Source organism: Centropristis striata, chromosome 7 (genome assembly GCF_030273125.1).
Source record: "Centropristis striata isolate RG_2023a ecotype Rhode Island chromosome 7, C.striata_1.0, whole genome shotgun sequence".
NCBI lineage: Eukaryota > Metazoa > Chordata > Actinopteri > Perciformes > Serranidae > Centropristis > Centropristis striata.
In genome coordinates this window covers 236,959-259,559 of record NC_081523.1, presented here as the reverse complement: position 1 = coordinate 259,559, position 22,601 = coordinate 236,959, and the positions used below count along the sequence as shown (strand labels likewise).

At 35.1% G+C, this 22,601-nt stretch overlaps 1 protein-coding gene across 1 annotated transcript in view; it reads left to right on the top strand.

Annotated features, from left to right (window-relative positions):
- Positions 1-21,522, top strand: part of LOC131975222 (NACHT, LRR and PYD domains-containing protein 12-like) — a 60,651-nt gene extending 39,129 nt beyond the window's left edge. The window contains exons 9-18 of the mRNA XM_059337826.1: positions 11,302-11,475; positions 11,831-11,877; positions 12,307-12,446; positions 14,272-14,327; positions 15,283-15,500; positions 15,731-15,993; positions 16,812-16,928; positions 17,058-17,199; positions 17,724-17,774; positions 19,329-21,522. Of these exons, the coding sequence (XP_059193809.1) occupies positions 11,302-11,475; positions 11,831-11,877; positions 12,307-12,446; positions 14,272-14,327; positions 15,283-15,500; positions 15,731-15,993; positions 16,812-16,928; positions 17,058-17,199; positions 17,724-17,774; positions 19,329-19,666 (1,546 nt within the window). The 3' untranslated portion in view covers positions 19,667-21,522. The remainder of the gene's footprint in view (positions 1-11,301; positions 11,476-11,830; positions 11,878-12,306; positions 12,447-14,271; positions 14,328-15,282; positions 15,501-15,730; positions 15,994-16,811; positions 16,929-17,057; positions 17,200-17,723; positions 17,775-19,328) is intronic.
- The last annotated feature ends 1,079 nt before the right edge of the window (positions 21,523-22,601 follow it).

The window sequence follows — 22,601 nt, the reverse complement described above, 5'->3', positions numbered from 1 at the left end:
TTGTGTCGTTTTTAGTAATTTTGTGTGTTTCTTCTGTTATTTTATTTCTTTTTTTTAAGTAATTTTGGATTTCTTGGTCATTTTGTGTCGTTTTTAGTTATTCTGTGTCTTTTTTTGGTCATTTTGTGTCTTTTTAGTAATTTTGTGTGTTTCTTCTGTTATTTTATTTCTTTTTTTTAAGTAATTTTGGATTTCTTGGTCATTTTGTGTCGTTTTTAGTAATTTTGTGTCTTTTTTCTGTCATTTTGTGTATTTTTAGTTATTTTGTGTCGTTTTTGTTCATTCTGTGTCTTTTGTCTGTCATTTTGTGTCTTTTTTGTCATTTTGTGTGATATTTTTTAGTTATTTTGTGTCTTTTTTTTCCGTAATTTTGTGTCTTTTTTGTTCATTCTGTGTCTTTTTCAGTAATTTTGTGTCTTTTGTTTGTCATTTTGTGTCTTTTTTAAGGAATTTAGTTTTTTTTTTCATTTTGTGTCCTTTTTAGTCATTTTGTGTCTTTTTCTGTCAATTTGTGTCTTTTTAAAGGAATTTTTTTTTTCATTTTGTGTCCTTTTTAGTTATTTTGTGTCTTTTTCTGTCAATTTGTGTTTTTTTCTGTGATTTTGCGTCCTTTTCACATTTTGTGTCTTTCTTTGGTCATTTTGTGTCTTTTTTAGTAATTTTGTGTCTTTTTTGTGTCATTTTCTTTCTTTTTTTTAAGTAATTTAGGTTTTTTCTGTGATTTTTTTGGTTATTTTGTGTCTTTTTTGGTCATTTTGTGCCTTTTTTTAGTAATTTTGTGTCTTTTTTCCTGTCATTTTGTGTCTTTTTTTTAGTAATTTTGTGTCTTTTTTCTGTCATTTTGTATCTCTTAAAAGTAATTAAATTTTGTGTCTTTTTGTCATTTTGTGTCCTTTTTAGTTATTTTGGGTCTTTTTAGTTATTTCGTGTCTTTTTTTCTGTGACTTTGTGTCTTTTTAAAGTAATTTAGTTTTTTTCTGTCATTTTGTGTTGTTTTTTTTGTCATTTTGTGTCTTTTTAGTTAATTTGTGTCTTTTTTTGGTCATTTTGTGTCTTCTTTAAGTAATTTAGTTTTTTTTTAAATTAATTTGTGTCTTTTTTTGGTCATTTTGTGTCTTCTTTAAGTAATTTAGGTTTTTTTTGGTCATTTTGTGTCCTTTTTATTCATTTTGTGTCTTTCTTTTGTCATTTTGTGTCTTTTCTTAAGTAATTTAGGTTTTTTTGGTCATTTTGTGTCCATTTTAGTCATTCTGTGTCTTTTTAGGTCATTTTGTGTCTTTTTTAAGGAATTTAGGTTTTTTTTTGGTCATTTTGTGTCATTTTTAGTTATTTTGTGTCTTTTTTGGTTATTTTGTGTCTTTTTTCCTGTCATTTTGTGTCTCTTGTTACGACTCGGCTCGATTTTGAGAGCAGTAACATGTGAAAAGGGTATAGAAATTAAGGTGGAACGTTTTGTGTCTTTTTTTGGTCATTTTGTGTCTTTTTAAAAAAAAGTAATTTAGTTTTTTTTGGTCATTTTGTGTCTTTTTTTTAAATTAATTTTGTGTCTTTTTTCTGTCATTTTGTGTCTCTTTAAAGTAATTTAGGTTTTTTCTGTAAATTTCTTCCTTTTTTTTAAGTAATTTAGGATTTTTTGGTCATTTTGTGTCTTTTTTTTAAGTAATTTAGGATTTTTTGGTCATTTTGTGTCTTTTTTAGTTATTTTGTGTCTTTTTTAGTAATTTTGTGTCTTTTTTTCTGTCATTTTGTGTCTTTTTAGTCATTTTGTGTCTTTTTTTGTGATTTTGTGTCTTTTTTTTAAAGTAATTTAGGATTTTTTGGTCATTTTGTGTCCTTTTTAGTTATTTTGTGTCTTTTTTTTGTAATTTTGTGTCTTTTTAGTTATTTTGTGTCTTTCTTTGGTCATTTTGTGTCTTTTCTTTAAGAAATTTAGGTTTTTTTGGTCATTTTGTGTCGTTTTTAGATATTTTGTGTCATTTGTGTCTTTTTAGTTATTTTGTGTCTTTTTTGTTCATTCTGTGACTTTTTTTTTTAGTAATTTTGTGTCTTTTTTAAGTAATTTAGGGTTTTTTCTGTCATTTTGTGTATTTTTTAGTTATTTTGTGTCTTTTTTTCTGTCATTTTGTGTCTTTTTTGTTCATTCTGTGTCTTTTTTTAGTAATTTTTTGTCTTTTTTAAGTAATTTAGGTTTTTTTCTGTCATTTTGTGTGCTTTTTTTAGTTATTTTGTGTCTTTTTTGTGACTTTGTGTCTTTCTTTGGTCATTTTGTATCTTTTTTTAGTTACTTTGTGTCTTTTTTGTTCATTCTGTGCCTATTTAGTTATTTCGTGTCTTTTTTTCTGTGATTTTGTGTCTTTTTAAAGTAATTTAGTTTTTTTCTGTCATTTTTTTTTTTTTTTTGTCATTTTGTGTCTTTTTAGTAAATTTGTGTCTTTTTTTGGTCATTTTGTGTCTTCTTTAAGTAATTTAGTTTTTTTTAGTTATTTTGTGTCTTTTTTGGTCATTTTGTGTCTTCTTTAAGTAATTTAGTTTTTTTTAGTTATTTTGTGTCTTTTTTGGTCATTTTGTGTCTTCTTTAAGTAATTTAGTTTTTTTTTCTGTGACTTTGTGTCTTTTTAAAGTAATTTAGTTTTTTTCTGTCATTTTGTGTTGTTTTTTTTGTCATTTTGTGTCTTTTTAGTTAATTTGTGTCTTTTTTTGGTCATTTTGTGTCTTCTTTAAGTAATTTAGTTTTTTTTTTAATTAATTTGTGTCTTTTTTTGGTCATTTTGTGTCTTCTTTAAGTAATTTAGGGTTTTTTTGGTCATTTTGTGTCCTTTTTATTCATTTTGTGTCTTTCTTTTGTCATTTTGTGTCTTTTCTTAAGTAATTTAGGTTTTTTTGGTCATTTTGTGTCCTTTTTAGTCATTCTGTGTCTTTTTAGGTCATTTTGTGTCTTTTTTAAGGAATTTAGGTTTTTTTTTGGTCATTTTGTGTCCTTTTTAGTTATTTTGTGTCTTTTTTGGTTATTTTGTGTCTTTTTTCCTGTCATTTTGTGTCTCTTGTTACGACTCGGCTCGATTTTGAGAGCAGTAACATGTGAAAAGGGTATAGAAATTAAGGTGGAACGTTTTGTGTCTTTTTTTGGTCATTTTGTGTCTTTTTAAAAAAAAGTAATTTAGTTTTTTTTTGGTCATTTTGTGTCTTTTTTTTAAATTAATTTTGTGTCTTTTTTCTGTCATTTTGTGTCTCTTTAAAGTAATTTAGGTTTTTTCTGTCAATTTCTTCCTTTTTTTTAAGTAATTTAGGATTTTTTGGTCATTTTGTGTCTTTTTTTTAAGTAATTTAGGATTTTTTGGTTATTTTGTGTCTTTTTTAGTTATTTTGTGTCTTTTTTAGTAATTTTGTGTCTTTTTTTCTGTCATTTTGTGTCTTTTTAGTCATTTTGTGTCTTTTTTTGTGATTTTGTGTCTTTTTTTTAAAGTAATTTAGGATTTTTTGGTCATTTTGTGTCCTTTTTAGTTATTTTGTGTCTTTTTTTTGTAATTTTGTGTCTTTTTAGTTATTTTGTGTCTTTCTTTGGTCATTTTGTGTCTTTTCTTTAAGAAATTTAGGTTTTTTTGGTCATTTTGTGTCATTTTTAGATATTTTGTGTCATTTGTCCGGCATTTGTGTCTTTTTAGTTATTTTGTGTCTTTTTTGTTCATTCTGTGACTTTTTTTTTTAGTAATTTTGTGTCTTTTTTAAGTAATTTAGGGTTTTTTTTCTGTCATTTTGTGTGATTTTTTGTCATTTTGTGTCTTTTTCTGTCAATTTGTGTCTTTTTTAAAGTAATTTAGGTTTTTTTCTGTCATTTTGTGTATTTTTTAGTTATTTTGTGTCTTTTTTTCTGTCATTTTGTGTCTTTTTTGTTCATTCTGTGTCTTTTTTTAGTAATTTTTTGTCTTTTTTAAGTAATTTAGGTTTTTTTCTGTCATTTTGTGTGCTTTTTTTAGTTATTTTGTGTCTTTTTTGTGACTTTGTGTCTTTCTTTGGTCATTTTGTATCTTTTTTTAGTTATTTTGTGTCTTTTTTGTTCATTCTGTGCCTATTTAGTTATTTCGTGTCTTTTTTTCTGTGATTTTGTGTCTTTTTAAAGTAATTTAGTGTTTTTCTGTCATTTTTTTTTTTTTTTTGTCATTTTGTGTCTTTTTAGTTAATTTGTGTCTTTTTTTGGTCATTTTGTGTCTTCTTTAAGTAATTTAGTTTTTTTTAGTTATTTTGTGTCTTTTTTGGTCATTTTGTGTCTTCTTTAAGTAATTTAGTTTTTTTTAGTTATTTTGTGTCTTTTTTTGGTCATTTTGTGTCTTTTTTTGGTCATTTTGTGTCTTCTTTAAGTAATTTAGGTTTTTTTTGGTCATTTTGTGTCCTTTTTATTCATTTTGTGTCTTTCTTTTGTCATTTTGTGTCTTTTCTTAAGTAATTTAGGTTTTTTTGGTCATTTTGTGTCGTTTTTAGTAATTTTGTGTCTTTTTTCTGTCATTTTGTGTTTTTTAAGTAATTTAGTTTTTTTTCTGTCATTTTGTGTGATTTTTTTTAGTAATTCTGTGTCTTTTTTTAAGTAATTTAGTTTTTTTTCTGTCATTTTGTGTGATTTTTTAAGGAATTTAGTTTTTTTTCATTTTGTGTCCTTTTTAGTTATTTTGTGTCCTTTTCTGTCAATTTGTGTCTTTTTTTAAAGTAATTTATGTTTTTTTCTGTGATTTTTTTAGTCATTTTGTGTCTTTTTTTGTGATTTTGTGTCTTTTTTTTAAAGTAATTTAGGTTTTTTTGGTCATTTTGTGTCCTTTTTAGTTATTTTGTGTCTTTTTTTTGTAATTTTGTGTCTTTTTAGTTATTTTGTGTCTTTCTTTGGTCATTTTGTGTCTTTTCTTTAAGAAATTTAGTTTTTTTTGGTCATTTTGTGTCGTTTTTAGATATTTTGTGTCATTTGTCCGGCATTTGTGTCTTTTTAGTTATTTTGTGTCTTTTTTGTTCATTCTGTGACTTTTTTTTTTAGTAATTTTGTGTCTTTTTTAAGTAATTTAGGTTTTTTTCTGTCATTTTGTGTGCTTTTTTTAGTTATTTTGTGTCTTTTTTGTGACTTTGTGTCTTTCTTTGGTCATTTTGTATCTTTTTTTAGTTATTTCGTGTCTTTTTTTCTGTGATTTTGTGTCTTTTTAAAGTAATTTAGTTTTTTTCTGTCATTTTTTTTTTTTTTTTGTCATTTTGTGTCTTTTTAGTTAATTTGTGTCTTTTTTGGTCATTTTGTGTCTTCTTTAAGTAATTTAGTTTTTTTTAGTTAATTTGTGTCTTTTTTTGGTCATTTTGTGTCTTCTTTAAGTAATTTAGTTTTTTTTAGTTATTTTGTGTCTTTTTTGGTCATTTTGTGTCTTCTTTAAGTAATTTAGGTTTTTTTTGGTCATTTTGTGTCCTTTTTATTCATTTTGTGTCTTTCTTTTGTCATTTTGTGTCTTTTTAGTTATTTTGTGTCTTTTTTGTTCATTCTGTCTTTTTCCGTCATTTTGTGTCTTTTGTTTGTCATTTTGTGTTTTTTAAGTAATTTAGTTTTTTTTCTGTCATTTTGTGTGATTTTTTAAGGAATTTAGTTTTTTTTCATTTTGTGTCCTTTTTAGTTATTTTGTGTCCTTTTCTGTCAATTTGTGTCTTTTTTTAAAGTAATTTATGTTTTTTTCTGTGATTTTTTTAGTCATTTTGTGTCTTTTTTTGTGATTTTGTGTCTTTTTTTTAAAGTAATTTAGGTTTTTTTGGTCATTTTGTGTCCTGTTTAGTTATTTTGTGTCTTTTTTTTTGTAATTTTGTGTCTTTTTAGTTATTTTGTGTCTTTCTTTGGTCATTTTGTGTCTTTTCTTTAAGAAATTTAGGTTTTTTTGGTCATTTTGTGTCGTTTTTAGATATTTTGTGTCATTTGTCCGGCATTTGTGTCTTTTTAGTTATTTTGTGTCTTTTTTGTTCATTCTGTGACTTTTTTTTTAGTAATTTTGTGTCTTTTTTAAGTAATTTAGGGTTTTTTTTCTGTCATTTTGTGTGATTTTTTGTCATTTTGTGTCTTTTTCTGTCAATTTGTGTCTTTTTTAAAGTAATTTAGGTTTTTTTCTGTCATTTTGTGTATTTTTTAGTTATTTTGTGTCTTTTTTTCTGTCATTTTGTGTCTTTTTTGTTCATTCTGTGTCTTTTTTTAGTAATTTTTTGTCTTTTTTAAGTAATTTAGGTTTTTTTCTGTCATTTTGTGTGATTTTTTTAGTTATTTTGTGTCTTTTTTGTGACTTTGTGTCTTTCTTTGGTCATTTTGTATCTTTTTTTAGTTATTTTGTGTCTTTTTTGTTCATTCTGTGTCTATTTAGTTATTTTGTGTCTTTTTAAAGTAATTTAGTTTTTTTCTGTCATTTTTTTTTTTTTTGTCATTTTGTGTCTTTTTAGTTAATTTGTGTCTTTTTTTGGTCATTTTGTGTCTTCTTTAAGTAATTTAGTTTTTTTTAGTTAATTTGTGTCTTTTTTTGGTCATTTTGTGTCTTCTTTAAGTAATTTAGTTTTTTTTAGTCATTTTGTGTCTTTTTTTGGTCATTTTGTGTCTTCTTTAAGTAATTTAGGTTTTTTTTGGTCATTTTGTGTCCTTTTTATTCATTTTGTGTCTTTCTTTTGTCATTTTGTGTCTTTTCTTAAGTAATTTAGGTTTTTTTGGTCATTTTGTGTCGTTTTTAGTAATTTTGTGTCTTTTTTCTGTTATTTTGTGTCTTTTTTGTTCATTCTGTCTTTTTCAGTCATTTTGTGTCTTTTGTTTGTCATTTTGTGTTTATTAAGTAATTTAGTTTTTTTTCTGTCATTTTGTGTGATTTTTTTAGTCATTTTGTGTCTTTTTTTTCATTTTGTGTCTTTTTTAAGGAATTTAGTTTTTTTTCATTTTGTGTCCTTTTTAGTTATTTTGTGTCCTTTTCTGTCAATTTGTGTCTTTTTTTAAAGTAATTTATGTTTTTTTCTGTGATTTTTTCAGTCATTTTGTGTCTTTTTTTGTGATTTTGTGTCTTTTTTTTAAAGTAATTTAGGTTTTTTTGGTCATTTTGTGTCCTTTTTAGTTATTTTGTGTCTTTTTTTGTAATTTTGTGTCTTTTTAGTTATTTTGTGTCTTTCTTTGGTCATTTTGTGTCTTTTCTTTAAGAAATTTAGGTTTTTTTGGTCATTTTGTGTCGTTTTTAGATATTTTGTGTCATTTGTCCGGCATTTGTGTCTTTTTAGTTATTTTGTGTCTTTTTTGTTCATTCTGTGACTTTTTTTTTAGTAATTTTGTGTCTTTTTTAAGTAATTTAGGGTTTTTTTTCTGTCATTTTGTGTGATTTTTTGTCATTTTGTGTCTTTTTCTGTCAATTTGTGTCTTTTTTAAAGTAATTTAGGTTTTTTTCTGTCATTTTGTGTATTTTTTAGTTATTTTGTGTCTTTTTTTCTGTGATTTTGTGTCTTTTTAAAGTAATTTAGTTTTTCTCTGTCATTTTGTGTCTTTTTTAGTTATTTTGTGTCTTTTTTGGTCATTTTGTGTCTTTTTTGTTCATTTTGTCTTTTTTAGTTATTTTGTGTCTTTTTTTGTAATTTTGTCTTTTTAAGTTATTTTCAGATTTTTTTTGTCATTTTGTGTCCTTTTTAGTTATTTTCTGTCTTTTTTTTGGTCATTTTGTGTCTTTTTTAAGTAATTTAGTTTTTTTTCATAGTAATTTTGTGTCTTTTTTTGGTGATTTTGATACTGCCTCCAGCGGCCCCCAGGTAATTTGAGTTTGAGACCCCTGCTCTCTAGTAACGATAAACTTTAACAACACAGACACAAGTACACACTTCACAGGTACGCAGTTAATTTGTCGCACTGCTCCTTTTGTTTAATAAACGGACCGCTCCAGTTTGACTGTAGCTGCGCTAATGGCGCTAACGAAGCTAACCGAGCTAACCGAACTAACGGGAAAACGGTGCCTGGACTCCAGTACTCGCCGATATGGTATCGGAATAGAAACAACTCCAGGTAAAAGGAAAGTATGAGACAGAGCTTTGGAGCAACTTACTGAGTTGATTCACAACACGACAACTAAAGGATTCTCACTCTGCGTGTGTCGCTGGATGCCGGTCGGCCAGCGGAGCGGTGCAGCCCGGAGAGGGAGCGCTGAGAGGAGGATGATACCATTTGCGAAGCGGGGGTGTTTTCATTTTCATCCTTTACATATACATTTAAACCACAAACTACAGAGTTTGTTTTGGACATCATCTAAGTTTTTCAAAGACGAACAAAATTTTTAGAATAACAACATTACTTACTCCAAGTTTTAGGGCTGCTGAGCTCATTTTTAGGTGATTTAGGTGAAGTTTTATTTTTTTCAAACCTTGGAAATCTGCCCTAACAGACTTACATCCCCACAGCCCTTTGAGTGCGAGATGTGAAAAAAGGGTTAGGGTTAAGGTTAGGGTTGTCATAGAGCTAAACCAAATACATCACCGGAAAGGTCTTGGCCTGGAGAGTAACATAAATCAATTTCAAGGTTCTATAATATTCTTACTTTGAGATATTGACCTTTGAACCTTAACCCTGGGGCATATTTAAATGATTATAACTAAGAGACAAAAAGGGTTACAGACATGAGACCTACTGTTATAGAAAGGTGTTGACATGGACTATAATGTGAGCATAGTCACTAAGGGGTGGGAGTGGGGGGGCTTTAGGATATGCTGAAAAAACAACAAATCCCCCATTGAACAAGACAATATTTAAATTCTGGTGCCAAAAATGTGATTGACATCTCCTCAAACCCCTGGAAAGCCACTAATTAAGTATTTCCAACTTCCAATTTGAGGGAAAAACCTGTTTTATTAAAAAAAACTACAACTCCCTAGACTTCTCGTTTTGTAGTTCTTCCCTATTAGGGCTGTGAAAACCTATTTCTACCCAATATATCGAATATCACACACTGTCTAATAAATAATTACACTGTATGTATATTATCTATGCTAAAAAAAGACAACAATGTTTGTTTAATGAAGATATTTTAACTAAAACAGGAGAGCAGAGTCGGGGCCATTTACAGTGAAGCGCGATTCAATGAGATCGCACAGCACATCCGCGAGGATAGGACCACATCCGCTATGATCGCGGTAGATTACAAAATAAAACAGATTTCAAAATAAAACACAGCGGATCGTCTTTTTCTGGCGAGATCTTCGCCACAAAGTGATTATGTACATTCACTGAGTGAATATTAAGAACATAAAACATATATTTCTCGCTAGAAATGTAATCAAAATCCATTTTTATGCAGAAACAAAGTCAAAATATTTATTTATTTTTTTCACTAAAAATGAGAGAAATGTCCGCCAGTGCAATGCCATAAAACAAATGAATAAAAGTTTATTTCTCAGAATCGAAGGAGAAAAAAATTATACTGAGAGCCACAACATGAAGCTATTTTATTGTTGAATTATCAGTGAGACTTTGATGTGTTTGTGTTGAGAAATGTTGACGATGTCATTAAAAGAAATCCTTAAAATAGGGAGAAAAATACTTCCGTGCACAGGGTCCTCGGTTCTCCATTCAGATTGTCGCTGGCAGCGTCATGGAGGGCCGTGGTCGGGATATTATTGGAGTGAATAGACGGCTGTAAGCCTCTGCTCTAAGCGTTTCTCAGCGCCGCGAGCGGGTTTATATTGGAGTCAATGGAGAACCCAGAGCGTTTCACACAGACGTGGAAGGGTACCCTTTTCGTCAGTATGATACGTTCAGGGGCGTGACAAATCGTCGGTATTTTACGCTTCGGGAATGAGAACGGGTTGCAAAATTCCAGGATCATTCTGATCCCACCTCAGAGGATTTCACTTTGATTGACAAAGTCTCAGCTCCACTTCTCCTAGATATTTTTACTCAAGATGTTCATTACACTTAATCAAGTGTTAGTGTTTAACTTTTAATAATTAAAGTAGCCTAATTGAAATAAATTTAAAGCATAGTAAATATATCATGCTGCACATTGAAGCTCTTTCCAAGCATTTTCAAGGTATATTTTCATGCTTCTGATTATTGAAGACAAATTCTGTCAGAAACTTAAAAATGTACTTTTAAAATGTCTGGAAATAGCTTGAATGTGATTTTCAAAACATGCAGTAAGGTGTTTGTGTACAAACTGATTATTCTACTTCATCAAATCAGATGCCATTTTGCTATAAATTACCATAATTATGTTTAGTGAGAGTCTTCTATATAAGGGAGACAAAATAGGATGAAAAATGTTTCTTATTGTGTCACTTACAATGCCATACAGCATGAAAGTAACGCAATTACAATTTCAAGCAGTTTCAATCACTTTATTCAGAATCCAATAACTTAAACATGGAATGGATCAATACAATTAAAGTGTTTCCAAGAATTCCCAGCACTCAGGGACCCGGTTGTCCTTAATAGCTGAGAGGTCCACAGATTTTTGATGTCTGCCGCGTTGCCAATAATGTAACGCTAATAAGCTCTAAACAAGTTGGTGTTAGTTTGAAGAGTTAAGGTATGATGTACGTCCGATTAGTTCTTTTATAAGTTCAACCATAGACTAAAATGAATCAACAAAGCAGCTACCTCGCTAGCCCGCTAGCTGCTTAACACACAAGTCAATGAAGCAGAGTTAGCTACCGTTAGCACGGTCGCGTCTCAATTAGAGATCGCTGCAGCCTGGTTTTAATTAGGTGACAATTCAAGAAGTTGGCTAGCATGATATGTTGGTTGGTGTTCATATGGCCTTGAAACCGCTACACATTAGACGGCGGTAAACTTACACTTTTGACGTGAAAGTGGTGCTCCCGGCTCCTTTCGTCAGGTAGTCCGCCATGTTTCGATCCCAGAGTCGGAGACACGACAAGATTTGGAAATCCAGATCCGCCCACATGGATGATCCACTCCACCAATGTTTTGAAATACTCAGATAAAGTCAGCAGGATCACCTTGATCCATGGCTGAGAAAAGGAGGATTTCGTTTTCCGGATAATCCTGATCAGGATTGCAAGGTTTGAAATACTGGCCCCTGGTGTGTTTGTAATTGCAGAGCTCACATGAGCGCTTTGATGAGAAAAGCCTGAGTCAGTGGTTTGATGAGAGAGAATATCCAACATGTCTGATTTGATGTCAGTGTTCTCACACAACTTGTTTTTAACCTACATCATGAAAAGTTCAGTTGTTAATTTTAAACCTTCTTCAGCTCTGAACACATTATTAAACACTGAATGATTTCAAGCAGGAACTTGTTTCTTAAGTCACATCATTTATTCTATATTCAGATTGAAGCACTGCAGTTTGTCAGAGATCAGCTGTGCTTCTCTGGCCTCAGCTCTGAAGTCCAACCCCTCCCATCTGAGAGAGCTGGACCTGAGAGACAACAAGCTGCAGGATTCAGGAGTGAAGCTGCTGTGTGATCTTCTGCAGAGTCCAAACTGCAGACTGGAGACTCTGAGGTCAGTAGAGGGTTGGAGTCAGTCCGTACTGTTGACCCATGTGTTGGTTCCAGGTGGTATTTTGGAACAAACCGTTATCATCCAGTGTTTCCAGTCGCAGTGAAGCTGAGTCAGAGCTGAAGGTGTTAGGGGAGATTGGAGCATCGAGTTTGTTCAGGCTGAAGTCACATTTTCAGTAACTGATCAGCAGCTCATCCATCAGCTTGTTGGCCACCAGCTGACCAGTAACATCCAATCATATTCATCCAGGTGTCTCAGTATCACCTGACACATTAAATAAAGTCCAGAAGAAGAGTGATTCAGGTGAATTATTTAACTCATCAGATAACTGCTGTATTTGTGTTTCTCCCTTCAGGGTGGATGACGGAGTATTCAGGGCTCCACCTGACAGATATGAAGGACGTGAGTAAAAGACACTGTAACACCTTAAAGAAACATATTCTGTCATTAAAGCAGGATCATAACTGGAGACTGGCTGCTGTGTGTTTTATAGCACTGGTTGATCCCAGTAACCAGAGCAGAACTTTACTTCTGTTCTCTTCTGGTTTCAATGTTGGGAAAGATGATGTCTTCAATCTGTCTGAGTCATTTTGGTGTCGTTATTATTGTATAGACTCGGTCTTATCTTGGCATCGACCCCTTTTGGACTTGATCCCAACATAAACATAATGTTTTTTGTTCATGTTGACTTTGGGACAAAGGGCTCTGATCACCTTGAATTTGGGACGTTGTTGTTCCAGGTTTATGAATGTTTGGTCATCAGGAAGTCCAAATGTGTGTTTGTCATCTGCTGTGTCTTCTCTCCATCTGACGGCTCTAATCACCCACCAGATCCGTCCACGTCCAACCCAACCCTGGATGAGTCTGAGGACAGCAGGAAGGAGAGTGTGGATGAAGAGGATCCGCTGTGTCCTGATGATCCAGAGAAGTCCAAGCAGCAGCTGGTGTGTGGAGAGGCTCTCAATGCAAACGTCAGTTTTTGACTTTAACATTTTCATGAATGTATCAGTGATCAGACTGGGGTTCATCAGGTCGACCCCTCAGGGTTTAATATTCCTTTTCTTCTACAGTTTCCTCTTCTTCTCATCTGTGAAACCACTGGCTGCTGTCCTGCAGGATCATTTACTGAATAATAACAATAATTTATCATTTTGACGAGGGACAGTGAAGTGATGACACAGAGTGAAGAGTGCAAGTGGAGCAGAAAGTGAAGCAGTGAGGATCCTGTCACCTCTATACAACTTTAAAAAAAAATACATTTTATAAACAATATAAGGAGTAAAGACCAACAAGGCATACTTTCAGCTCATATTCAACCAAAAAATACACTTCTGATTCAGGTTGATCATAATCAGAACCAACGGAGACAGAAGTTAAACACGTCAAGTAAAGAAAATAATTTAAGAGCTTTATTGTCATTAACACATTCAGAGACTTACTAAAGTTTATTAGCTCATTGTCCTGATGCTTCACAATGAGTTTAGTTTTAAAGTTTCTGCTTTTATGTTTAAATCAATCAAATCAAATCAATTTTATTTATGTAGCCCAAAATCACAAATCACAGATTTGCCTCAAAGGGCTTCACAGACTGTACATGGTACGACACCCTCTGACCTTCACATCGGCCAGGGAAAAACTCCTTAAAAACCCTTTTAACAGGGGAAAAAGAAGAAGAAACCTCAGGGAGAGACAAAGGAGGATCCATCTCCCAGGACGGACAGACGTGCAATAGATGTCGTTGTACAGGTCAACAGAGAAGAGTAGAGTAGATAGAGGCTGAGGGAGGATAGAGAGAGACGAGGGACTCCTCCTCCTCGGCCTGTGCCACGAGGGATATGAGTATTAATATGACTAGGAGGAGTAGATTCATTTAGGCAGCCAGGTTTCAGTTAGACAAAGTAAGTCAATATTGAACTCATTTGCTAATAAAGCTTTAGATGATAAGGATCTAATGTTTAAGAGTCCACATTTAATTATTTTGGGTTTGTTTATTTGCAGTTGAAGTTTCAGTTTTTATCAGGTTATTTTGGGTAACTCCTCTTCTGCTAGAACCTGGTTTAAATAACTTAGCTTTGGGAGGACGGGGGACAGACACAGTCTCTATGGGGTTTTGGGAGGACGGGGGACAGACACAGTCTCTATGGGGTTTTGGGAGGACGGGGGACAGACACAGTCTCTATGGGGTTTTGGGAGGACGGGGTACAGACACAGTCTCTATGGGGTTTTGGGTGGATGACTGCTCTAAGGGAAAGGCAGAGAAGTGTTTTACACTGCGACTCTGCCTCCTGGTCTCAACTCTGACTTGTCACGGGTTTGGACCGCTGATAAACTTGGTCAGGTTGCTAGATATTAGAGCGGCTCCATCCAAAGTGGGATGAACACCATCTCTCCTAATAAGACCAGGTCTCCTCCAGAAAGTTTGCCAATGATTCAGTTTAAAATCGTCCCCAGTTACAACACAGTGAGATCAATGTCAAACTTGACGTTTTCCCTGTAAAAGGTGACGACTCAGTCTCCCTGAACCGACTGCTCTGATTCACAACAGGAAAAGTTGGTGTGAAATTATATTAGTTTCCAACAGAGTAAGACTTTCTGATGAAAGCAGAAGTTTTATTCGCAAATGAGCCCCAATCAAATCCACAAGTCACAAAAACTTTATTTTACCCAGTTTATAAAATGATGCGTTCAAGACAATTAACCAAAAACAGCTCCTGCACATAACTGGGAGAGTTGGTGTCCAGTTTCTGCTCCCGTCTCAACGTTTCTAATGAAATCTTTGTTCCTTTTTCAATTCAGGAAAAGTTCAGTTTCACACCTGAACTGCTGACTGAGTCTGGAAAGACTTCATACAGGTAACCAGATCACAAAATGTAGAAGACTTCTACCTTCAACCAAGCCCACTCCTTTCAGCTCCTACACTCTCACCTACACTTCACCTCCTTTCAGTGCCTACACTCTAACCTACACTTCACCTCCTTTCAGCTCCTACACTCTAACCTACACTTCACCTCCTTTCAGCTCCTACACTCTCACCTACACTTCACCTCCTTTCAGCTCCTACACTCTAAACTACACTTCACCTCCTTTCAGCTCCTACACTCTAACCTAGACTTCACCTCCTTTCAGCTCCTACACTCTAACCTAGACTTCACCTCCTTTCAGCTCCTACACTCTAACCTAGACTTCACATCCTTTCAGCTCCTACACTCTCACCTACACTTCACCTCCTTTCAGCTCCTACACTCTAACCTACACTTCACCTCCTTTCAGCTCCTACACTCTCACCTACACTTCACCTCCTTTCAGCTCCTACACTCTAACCTACACTTCACCTCCTTTCAGTGCCTACACTCACCTACACTTCACCTCCTTTCAGCTCCTACACTCTCACCTACACTTCACCTCCTTTCAGCTCCTACACTCTAACCTAGACTTCACCTCCTTTCAGCTCCTACACTCTAACCTACACTTCACCTCCTTTCAGCTCCTACACTCTAACCTACACTTCACCTCCTTTCAGTGCCTACACTCTAACCTACACTTCACCCCCTTTCAGCTCCTACACTTTAACCTACACTTCAACACCTTTCAGCACCTACACACCAACCTACACTTTACCTTCTTTCAGTGCCTACGCTCTAACCTACACTTCACCTCCTACTATATACTCGATCAGAACAACATGTCAGATGGTCGAACATCTTCAGAAACACCTCCTCACACACATATCAACTGTCACTTCAACTCCTTTCAGTGAGTCACTTTGCAGGCACCAGCTGGTTGTAATCGTCCCTCTGTGTCCTACAGGTTCAGGTGTCCCGGTCCAGGTGTGTTCCAGTGTGCTTTGACTGGACTGGTGTTTGTTTTGGCTCAGGAGGCGGAGCTTCAGTACAACACTGTCATATGGGACGAGAGCCTCGTCCAATCAGCTGGCAGGATGGCTGCAGGGCCGCTGTTCAGAATCGAGAGTTCAGATGATGCTGCTGTCTGTCAGCTCCACCTGCCACACTGTGAAACAGAGGAAGGTAAAGACATCTCTGTCTTCAAAGCTCAATAAATAATGAGTAACACTGCAAAGATGCATGTGCACTACAAGTAAAAACTATCTGCATTCAGGTACTTTATAACGCTAAAGGCACACACCCAGACTGATCTAATGTTAATAACAGATTCATCTGAACTCTGAACTCCAGCGGTAAGAAATGATAAACCAGTTATCAGTAAAGAAAAGCTGAACATGTGTTTTCTCTCTCAGCGCTGCGTGTTGACGGCCTGTTGTCTGTCGTCCACATCACTGATGATGGAATGAGCTTCTTGGAGCCGCTGGAGGTCTCAGACACTCATGTGATGGTGAAGGTTCCTCACCTCTCTGCCTTTGGTCTGACTCGCATCACCACATGGCTTCGGAGCATCGTTTGGCCAATAAAGGCCCAAGTTCTGCTGTTCCTGCGACCTCCCATCAGAAGGTTTCCAGTACTGGATGTATTACTGCTGCCTGGCAACGTTCCTCTAACTGAGGTAAAGCTTTCTGTCTCATGAGCCTCCCGTCAGTCTAAAGTCTTGTTTTATCCACAAGAAGATTCAGGACAGTCACACTTTGTTCTTGTTATTTATAAACCTTCTCGTGCTGTGGTAACAACAAGTCCTCTCAAGTCGTTATGAGGCTTTTATAAAAAGTTATATTAAACATAATGAGGTGTTGGAGGTCAGAGGTCACGAGGTCCCTGATTGGTCGTCTGTGTCGTCGACTATGATGCAGCTTCTGAGCTAGAGTTAGTGGATGAGACGCGAGCCAAAGTAGAGGTAAAAACATCTTTCCCTTTCAGTTTGTTCTCAGTGTTCATTTTGATCGGTTTGGTCTTAAATAGTTATTTGATTCTATAAAACGGGGCTGTGATGTAATGACTGACGGCTGTAACTGACTCCTGATTGGTCGGGGCAGGTGTTTTGGCGGGAACCCGATACCGCTCTTGGAAAAGCCAATTCAAAGTATTTTGTGTGTGATCTTGTGGTGCCGGTTAGAAAGAGAAGGCTTAGTTGCATATAAGATCCTGTGTCTGTGTAAAACATTGAACATTGAACTTGAAGTGGTTGGGAGCGTCAGAGAGGAGAGTGGAGCAGGGAGTCCCCAGAGAGAGACAAGAACAAGTGGGAGTCCTGGCCTTTTTAAGCCGGAGACCACCTGTGGTGACAGAGGTTCTTCTGACCAAACGTTGAGGCCGGGGTCCACACAGCTGTTGTATCCTCCATTAGAATCAGTCCAAGGTGCACAAATGAAGGACTACTTACTTCACTATCTGAGCATAAATTAAATGATTAATGTCCTGTTCTTAAAGGTTCCAGAGAGACATAGCCGTGGTGAGCACCTCCTGATCCCTGCCCACTGTGAACTGATCGTAGGTAAACCCTACAAGGTTCACTGTTCACCTGGGAACTTGAAAGTACAGCCGAAGGTGAGTCAACTTCCGTACTTCTTATGGTCATAAACAGAATTATCATGCTGGCTTCATGTTGAAAGTATAGTCACATTTATCCAGATAAACATTTTCAACAGGTTAATAAATGTTTATTCTGTTTTTCAGCGTGATAAATTTCGCTTAGACTATGGACCAAATTACCATCCAACATTTCAAGTGTCACTGAATCCGATCCCAGAGAACGTGACTTTGACGGTCCAGGATGAAGAGGGGCGAGAAGTCTGGGCACATGACGTGGATCTGCCAGGTAAAGGCTTCACCCTCCTGCAGCAACAGCACTAATTCATTCTGGATGTAGTTGACAATAAATAAACCATAATCAAAGATACTGAACTCAAGCCTGAAGAACATGAACTGTGAATAATAGATGAAATGCGGATAAAGCCAGTTTTGTGGACTTTCAGGCGAATGATTTAGAGGATTGAACTCATTCTGAGCCCATGGAGAAAAGGAACGTCCTGGTTTCCAGACTTTACTTACTGTCAGCTGGCTTCCTGTTTAGTGCAGCTGGTCACAGTCACCACTAGGTGGTACTGAAGACACATAAAAGAGACCAGTACTCTGATTTTAATACAGAGCCTGCCACTTCCTGCAGTATTTATCCTGTTCAGAGACACACAGGCAGATGTTGAAACATTTCACAGACTGTGATGGTTACAGTTACACTTCATCCTGGCATCACTTCCTCAAGTGAAGCCAGCATATTATAATCACCCAGATCCCTTTAAATATTTAGCCTTTCTCAATAGATGTTGTGTGTTTGTGTTTCAGGCCAGTCTCCCAGCACGACAAACACTGAAGCTGTTTCTGAGCAAACTGAAGGTATTGTTCTGTCTGAAGTTAACATATGAAACCCAACCAGAATGAATATTATGAAAGAGTTGTGGAGATGACATGATGTTTTGCTTCCTAAATGAAAGCTGACTTGAATCTTTGTACCTTAATGGCATCTTCACATCTTGTTGGTCTATGGATGTTTATTTTTATCCATTATTCTGGAGCCTGGTTTGGTTCATGCAGAAATTCTTCTGACACTTATACGGACCAGAGATCTGTCCAAGTAGATCTGAGCCAGAACCAGGACTTCAGTCTGGACCCGGACTGGATCATGTTTAGTTCTTAGCTTTTGTCTGAAAACGTAACATGCATACCTGCTGTATTTTCAAACTCTAAATGGACACATGATTTTTATTATTCTTTTAGTTAAAATCTGAAGGTGCCGAGCTGAACTGAAATCTAACCTTAAAAATCGAACAGAGGATCTTTCTCAGGGAACAAAGGAAGACGGGTGTTCGACCCCTTTAAACAAGATCTATACAGCTTTACATCACAACAGGAGGCAGTGGGGAGGTTCATAGTGTTGGGAATTTAGGATACTTCTTCTATGAATAAATGACCTTACACAGGGCGTCAAATGTGTAAATAAAAGTGCATTATCATAAATGCTATCCCTCCCATAGGTATATCAGATATGTAAGGATGAACCTGAGCAACACTTGTGTGGATCTCACGGTTAGATGGCTATCAGAATTATTAATAATTATAATAAAAATTAACCAATTCACCTAAATCAGTCTCATAAAGTTATTAAACTATCAATTTGTAACACTGATTAAGAATTAACTCAATAATTATAATCAAATAACCATATGTATATTTAGTAGTGGTTGAAGGTTTGGAATTCTTTCATAGAAGAGGTTGACATATCGTTCACAGTGTACAACATCAAATAGACAGCATGTGTATTCAAAAAGGTATTTATTCTAAATAAACAAGTAAACGCAATGGATTTCCTTCTCCTCATCTCTAACTCAATCACTTCATGTTCACTATTGTTGTGATCGTACCACAAGTGTATCTTGGTTTTCTTGAATCTTTTTGCTGTTAATATAGTTAATATGTTCCCATTTCCAAGAAGTGAAGGGTTTGAAAACCATCAGACTACAGCAGGTCAAGTGTTTGGTCATCTTTGACGGCCTCGACAAAAGCCAGTTGGATTTCAAGAAAAATGAGATATGCTGTGATGTTACAAAGCTCTCAACATTAGACGTCCTGCTTACGAACTTAATCTCAGGGAAACTGCTGCACAAAGCCTCGATCTGGATCACAAGTCGACCAGCTGCAGCCACGTTTACCATCCAAGTAAACAGAGAACTAACACTATGTGAACAGAAAAACTGGAGGCGATCAAGAATCCATAAAATGGTCAATTTAATTCTCCATTTTGGTTTTCGATTATTTCTTAGAATAGCAAACAGGACAACTGATTGAGAGAGCAGGTGATGACTGTTACTGTAGCAGACAGAAACATTAACGTCAGACATTTAATATCAGATTGATCTGATTAAAGAACTTTTTTCCCCGGTTTTCTTCCAGGTCCAGGAAGAAATGTCCCAGCAGAGGACAGCGTCCCAGCAGAGGACAGCGTCCCAGCAGAGGACGCTGACCCACCAGAAGAGAAGCTGTTGTTGGTTCGGACAGAGTTTGTAAAAAGAGTCTCTGATCCTGTTCTGAACCAGCTTCTGGATAAACTCCTGGAGCTTCACGTTATAAATGATGAAGAAATGCAGTCACTCAGAGCGAAAGGCCGAGCAGACAGAGCACGAGACGTGATGGACACGGTGAGAAGAAAAGGAAGAGCAGCCAGCTCAGTCCTGATGGAGGCTCTCTGGGAGCTGGATCCACACCTTTCCACAGTGCTGAGGCTCAGATGAAACAAGAAGCTGAAGTGTGACGATCCAAACTGATGTCAGAGTGTTGTTCTCTGTTTCAGCCACTAGATGGAGGCAGAACGTCTCTGCAGCAGATTTCTGAGTGACGATTGGACGCCTGATTTTAAAGGATTACTGCACAATATTTTTTTACAGTTTGTCATGTACATGTTCATCTCTTCTTGGTGTCAGAAATCTTCAGGAGTATTCAGAGAAAAGGCCGGAAGGAAAGGAACAATAGTGCATGAGTTGATTTGACGTTGACTGTTTTTGATGTAAAATATTGCAATTGATAACCAGGGACATTTAAAATAATTTCTGTCGATGGAAAATTCCCTTTTTTCATACATACCAAATCCAAAATTGTTAGATGGAGAAAAATTGTGTCTCTCTTTATTGAGAGCAACATAATTTGTTTGAACAAATGTGTAGGCCAAATTTTTTTGTTCGCTTTTGTTTTAGTCTTTACCTATTACAAAGACCACCAACATTTGGTGAACACAAAAATAAGTCATAGTATAGTATGTTTATTTTTGTCAAAAATGGTTAAACTTTGAAAAGTCTCAAAATGTTAAAAATGGCCCAATTATACTAGTTGATACATATCAGAGCATAATTTATCCTGAAATGACAGGAAAAAAGCTTATTATGGGATGTCCAACATTTGGAGAGAAAAAAAGTCATAGTATAGCATGTAGATTTTTGTCAAAAATGGTCAAATATTAAAATGCCTAAAAATGTTAAAAGTGGACCAATTATAGTATGTTGATACATAATACCACATAATTTTTTCCTGAAACTCCATATTATAGGATGTCCAAACATGTTGTTTTTTGTCAAAACTGATCAAATTTTAAAATGCTTTAAAATGTATAAAATGGGTCAATTATAACCTTTTTTTTAATTCACTTTTTATTGAGGAATTTTTGTAACATTTTATACAGAACAAAGAACAAGAACAGTTGGGTCGGGGGGTACCAATATCGCACAGCATCATCATTTTCTCCTATTAGCATTCTTTGCAGCAGTCGTTGTTAGTTAAATGACAGTTTTATATAAAATCAGAACTTGTAGCTTAACATATTCTGTCCATTTTGACCAGGTTTTGTAAAATTAGTCCATTTGTAACTTCAGATGAAAAGTCACTTTTTTCCATTGTGTAGATGTCTTGTATGATGTTGATCCAGTCCTCATTTTGTGGTTGCTCAGGTAACGGCCTTTTTGCTTGCTGCTAAAAGAATATAAAGCAATTTCTTGTCTGCATTGCTAAAGCCGTCTAGAAATATGTTACCGAGATACACAGTTTCAAATAAAAAGGGGAAAACAATTGAGAAATTTCGAGAAATGGGAAATTCTTGCTTGTTTGACTGCGTTATTGTAAGTTTTGAGTTGTTCACGTAGTATTTCATGATGAACTGTCAATTTAGTTTTTCTCCACCTTCTCTCTGCACACTTTTAGTTTTTTGATATTGGCAGTTCTCCACGGTGGTACATGGCCTTAATGGCAGAGTGATGCAACAGCGCTCCCGGCTTTAATGGTAGAAATGCGGTAATGCTTTCCCGGCGTCAATGGGTTAAATAAGAGATCAAAACACTTGATAAACAACGATCAGTTTAGTGATTGGTCACTTGATGACTGATGATGAAGATCTGAACGATTCTTCCAACATTTGAACTCGTTTCTCTGATTTACTTTGGTGAAACTTTAGAATCTCTGTCAGCTTCAGAAAACATGTTTTTGGTTGTGAAATGTTGTGATTGAAAGACAAAGTGAAGCTTTAATGAGAAGAAGTTTGTCAGCAGTCTGTCCCAACAATCCAACCGTTAGCTGCAGCTTCTCCTCTCAGCAGCAGAGTGATTGTTGCTCCTCTTATTGATTATTGATCAGAGCGTCTCACCTCTATCACTGCTGCACATTGGGACTGTTTGTCTCGTCCTGCAGGTTAAAGCGTCTCCGTCTGTCCTTTACTTTCAGCTGAGTGACGCAGACCATTCAGAAGCTTCAGCAACATGTTTAGATTCTCTCTGTTCTTTAACTGCTGCGATCACTGTCAACAGTTCTAGCTGCTTTATTTAACACACATGAGAACAGTGGAAGTCAATATATTTACTGCACTGCAAGTTCACCTTAGAGGTTTTTATTCTGCTTTTCAGCTGCTTTATAATTCTTCCCCAGTGTGCAGCGAAACATTCAGAGCAGAAGAAGTTTCCACTGCTGTTAAGTCCTGAATTCAACTTGTTACTGAACTAAAAGAAGAGAAGTATCACAAGTATCACAATGACACATTTTCACTTTGTTGACTGCACTAAAGCGTCTTTAACAAGACAGAATCAGAAATGCAGTCGTTTGCTTCAGTATCATTTATTTCCATCCTTTTCTTGTGAACACGATATAAACGTCCACTTGGATCTGAGGATGAACTGATCAGCTTTCAGAGGTCAAAGGTCACTGTACTGTGACCTCATCTGCGTCTCATTCTTCTGAACACAAAATCTCAGGAACTCCTGGAGGGAAATTCTTCAAATGTGGCTCCAACATTCACTTGGACTCCAGTTTGAACTGATTCGTTAATGGCCGGAAGTCAACAACTCATTTGCTAATTATGTCAAACTTTACATAACGTTTCTAAAACAAACTTCACTGTGACATCATGATGGTTTGGAACAAAACCACTTATTCAAAACCAAAACTAAGAACAGAAAGGGAAACATCTGGTCGGACACTGAATCAGTGTCACTGATCACAGAACTGGACTGAATTAAATAACTTCGTCTTTATTTACTTTCTTGTCGAGAGAATCCATAAACAACGTGATTCAGTTTTACAAATGATTTTTCTTCCTTTTTTTTTTTTTCCCCCAAATACACATTTATTTGTAAAAACCAACACACAAGTTACAAATCCTAAATGAGTGTTTGTGGAAGGAATATTTGTATG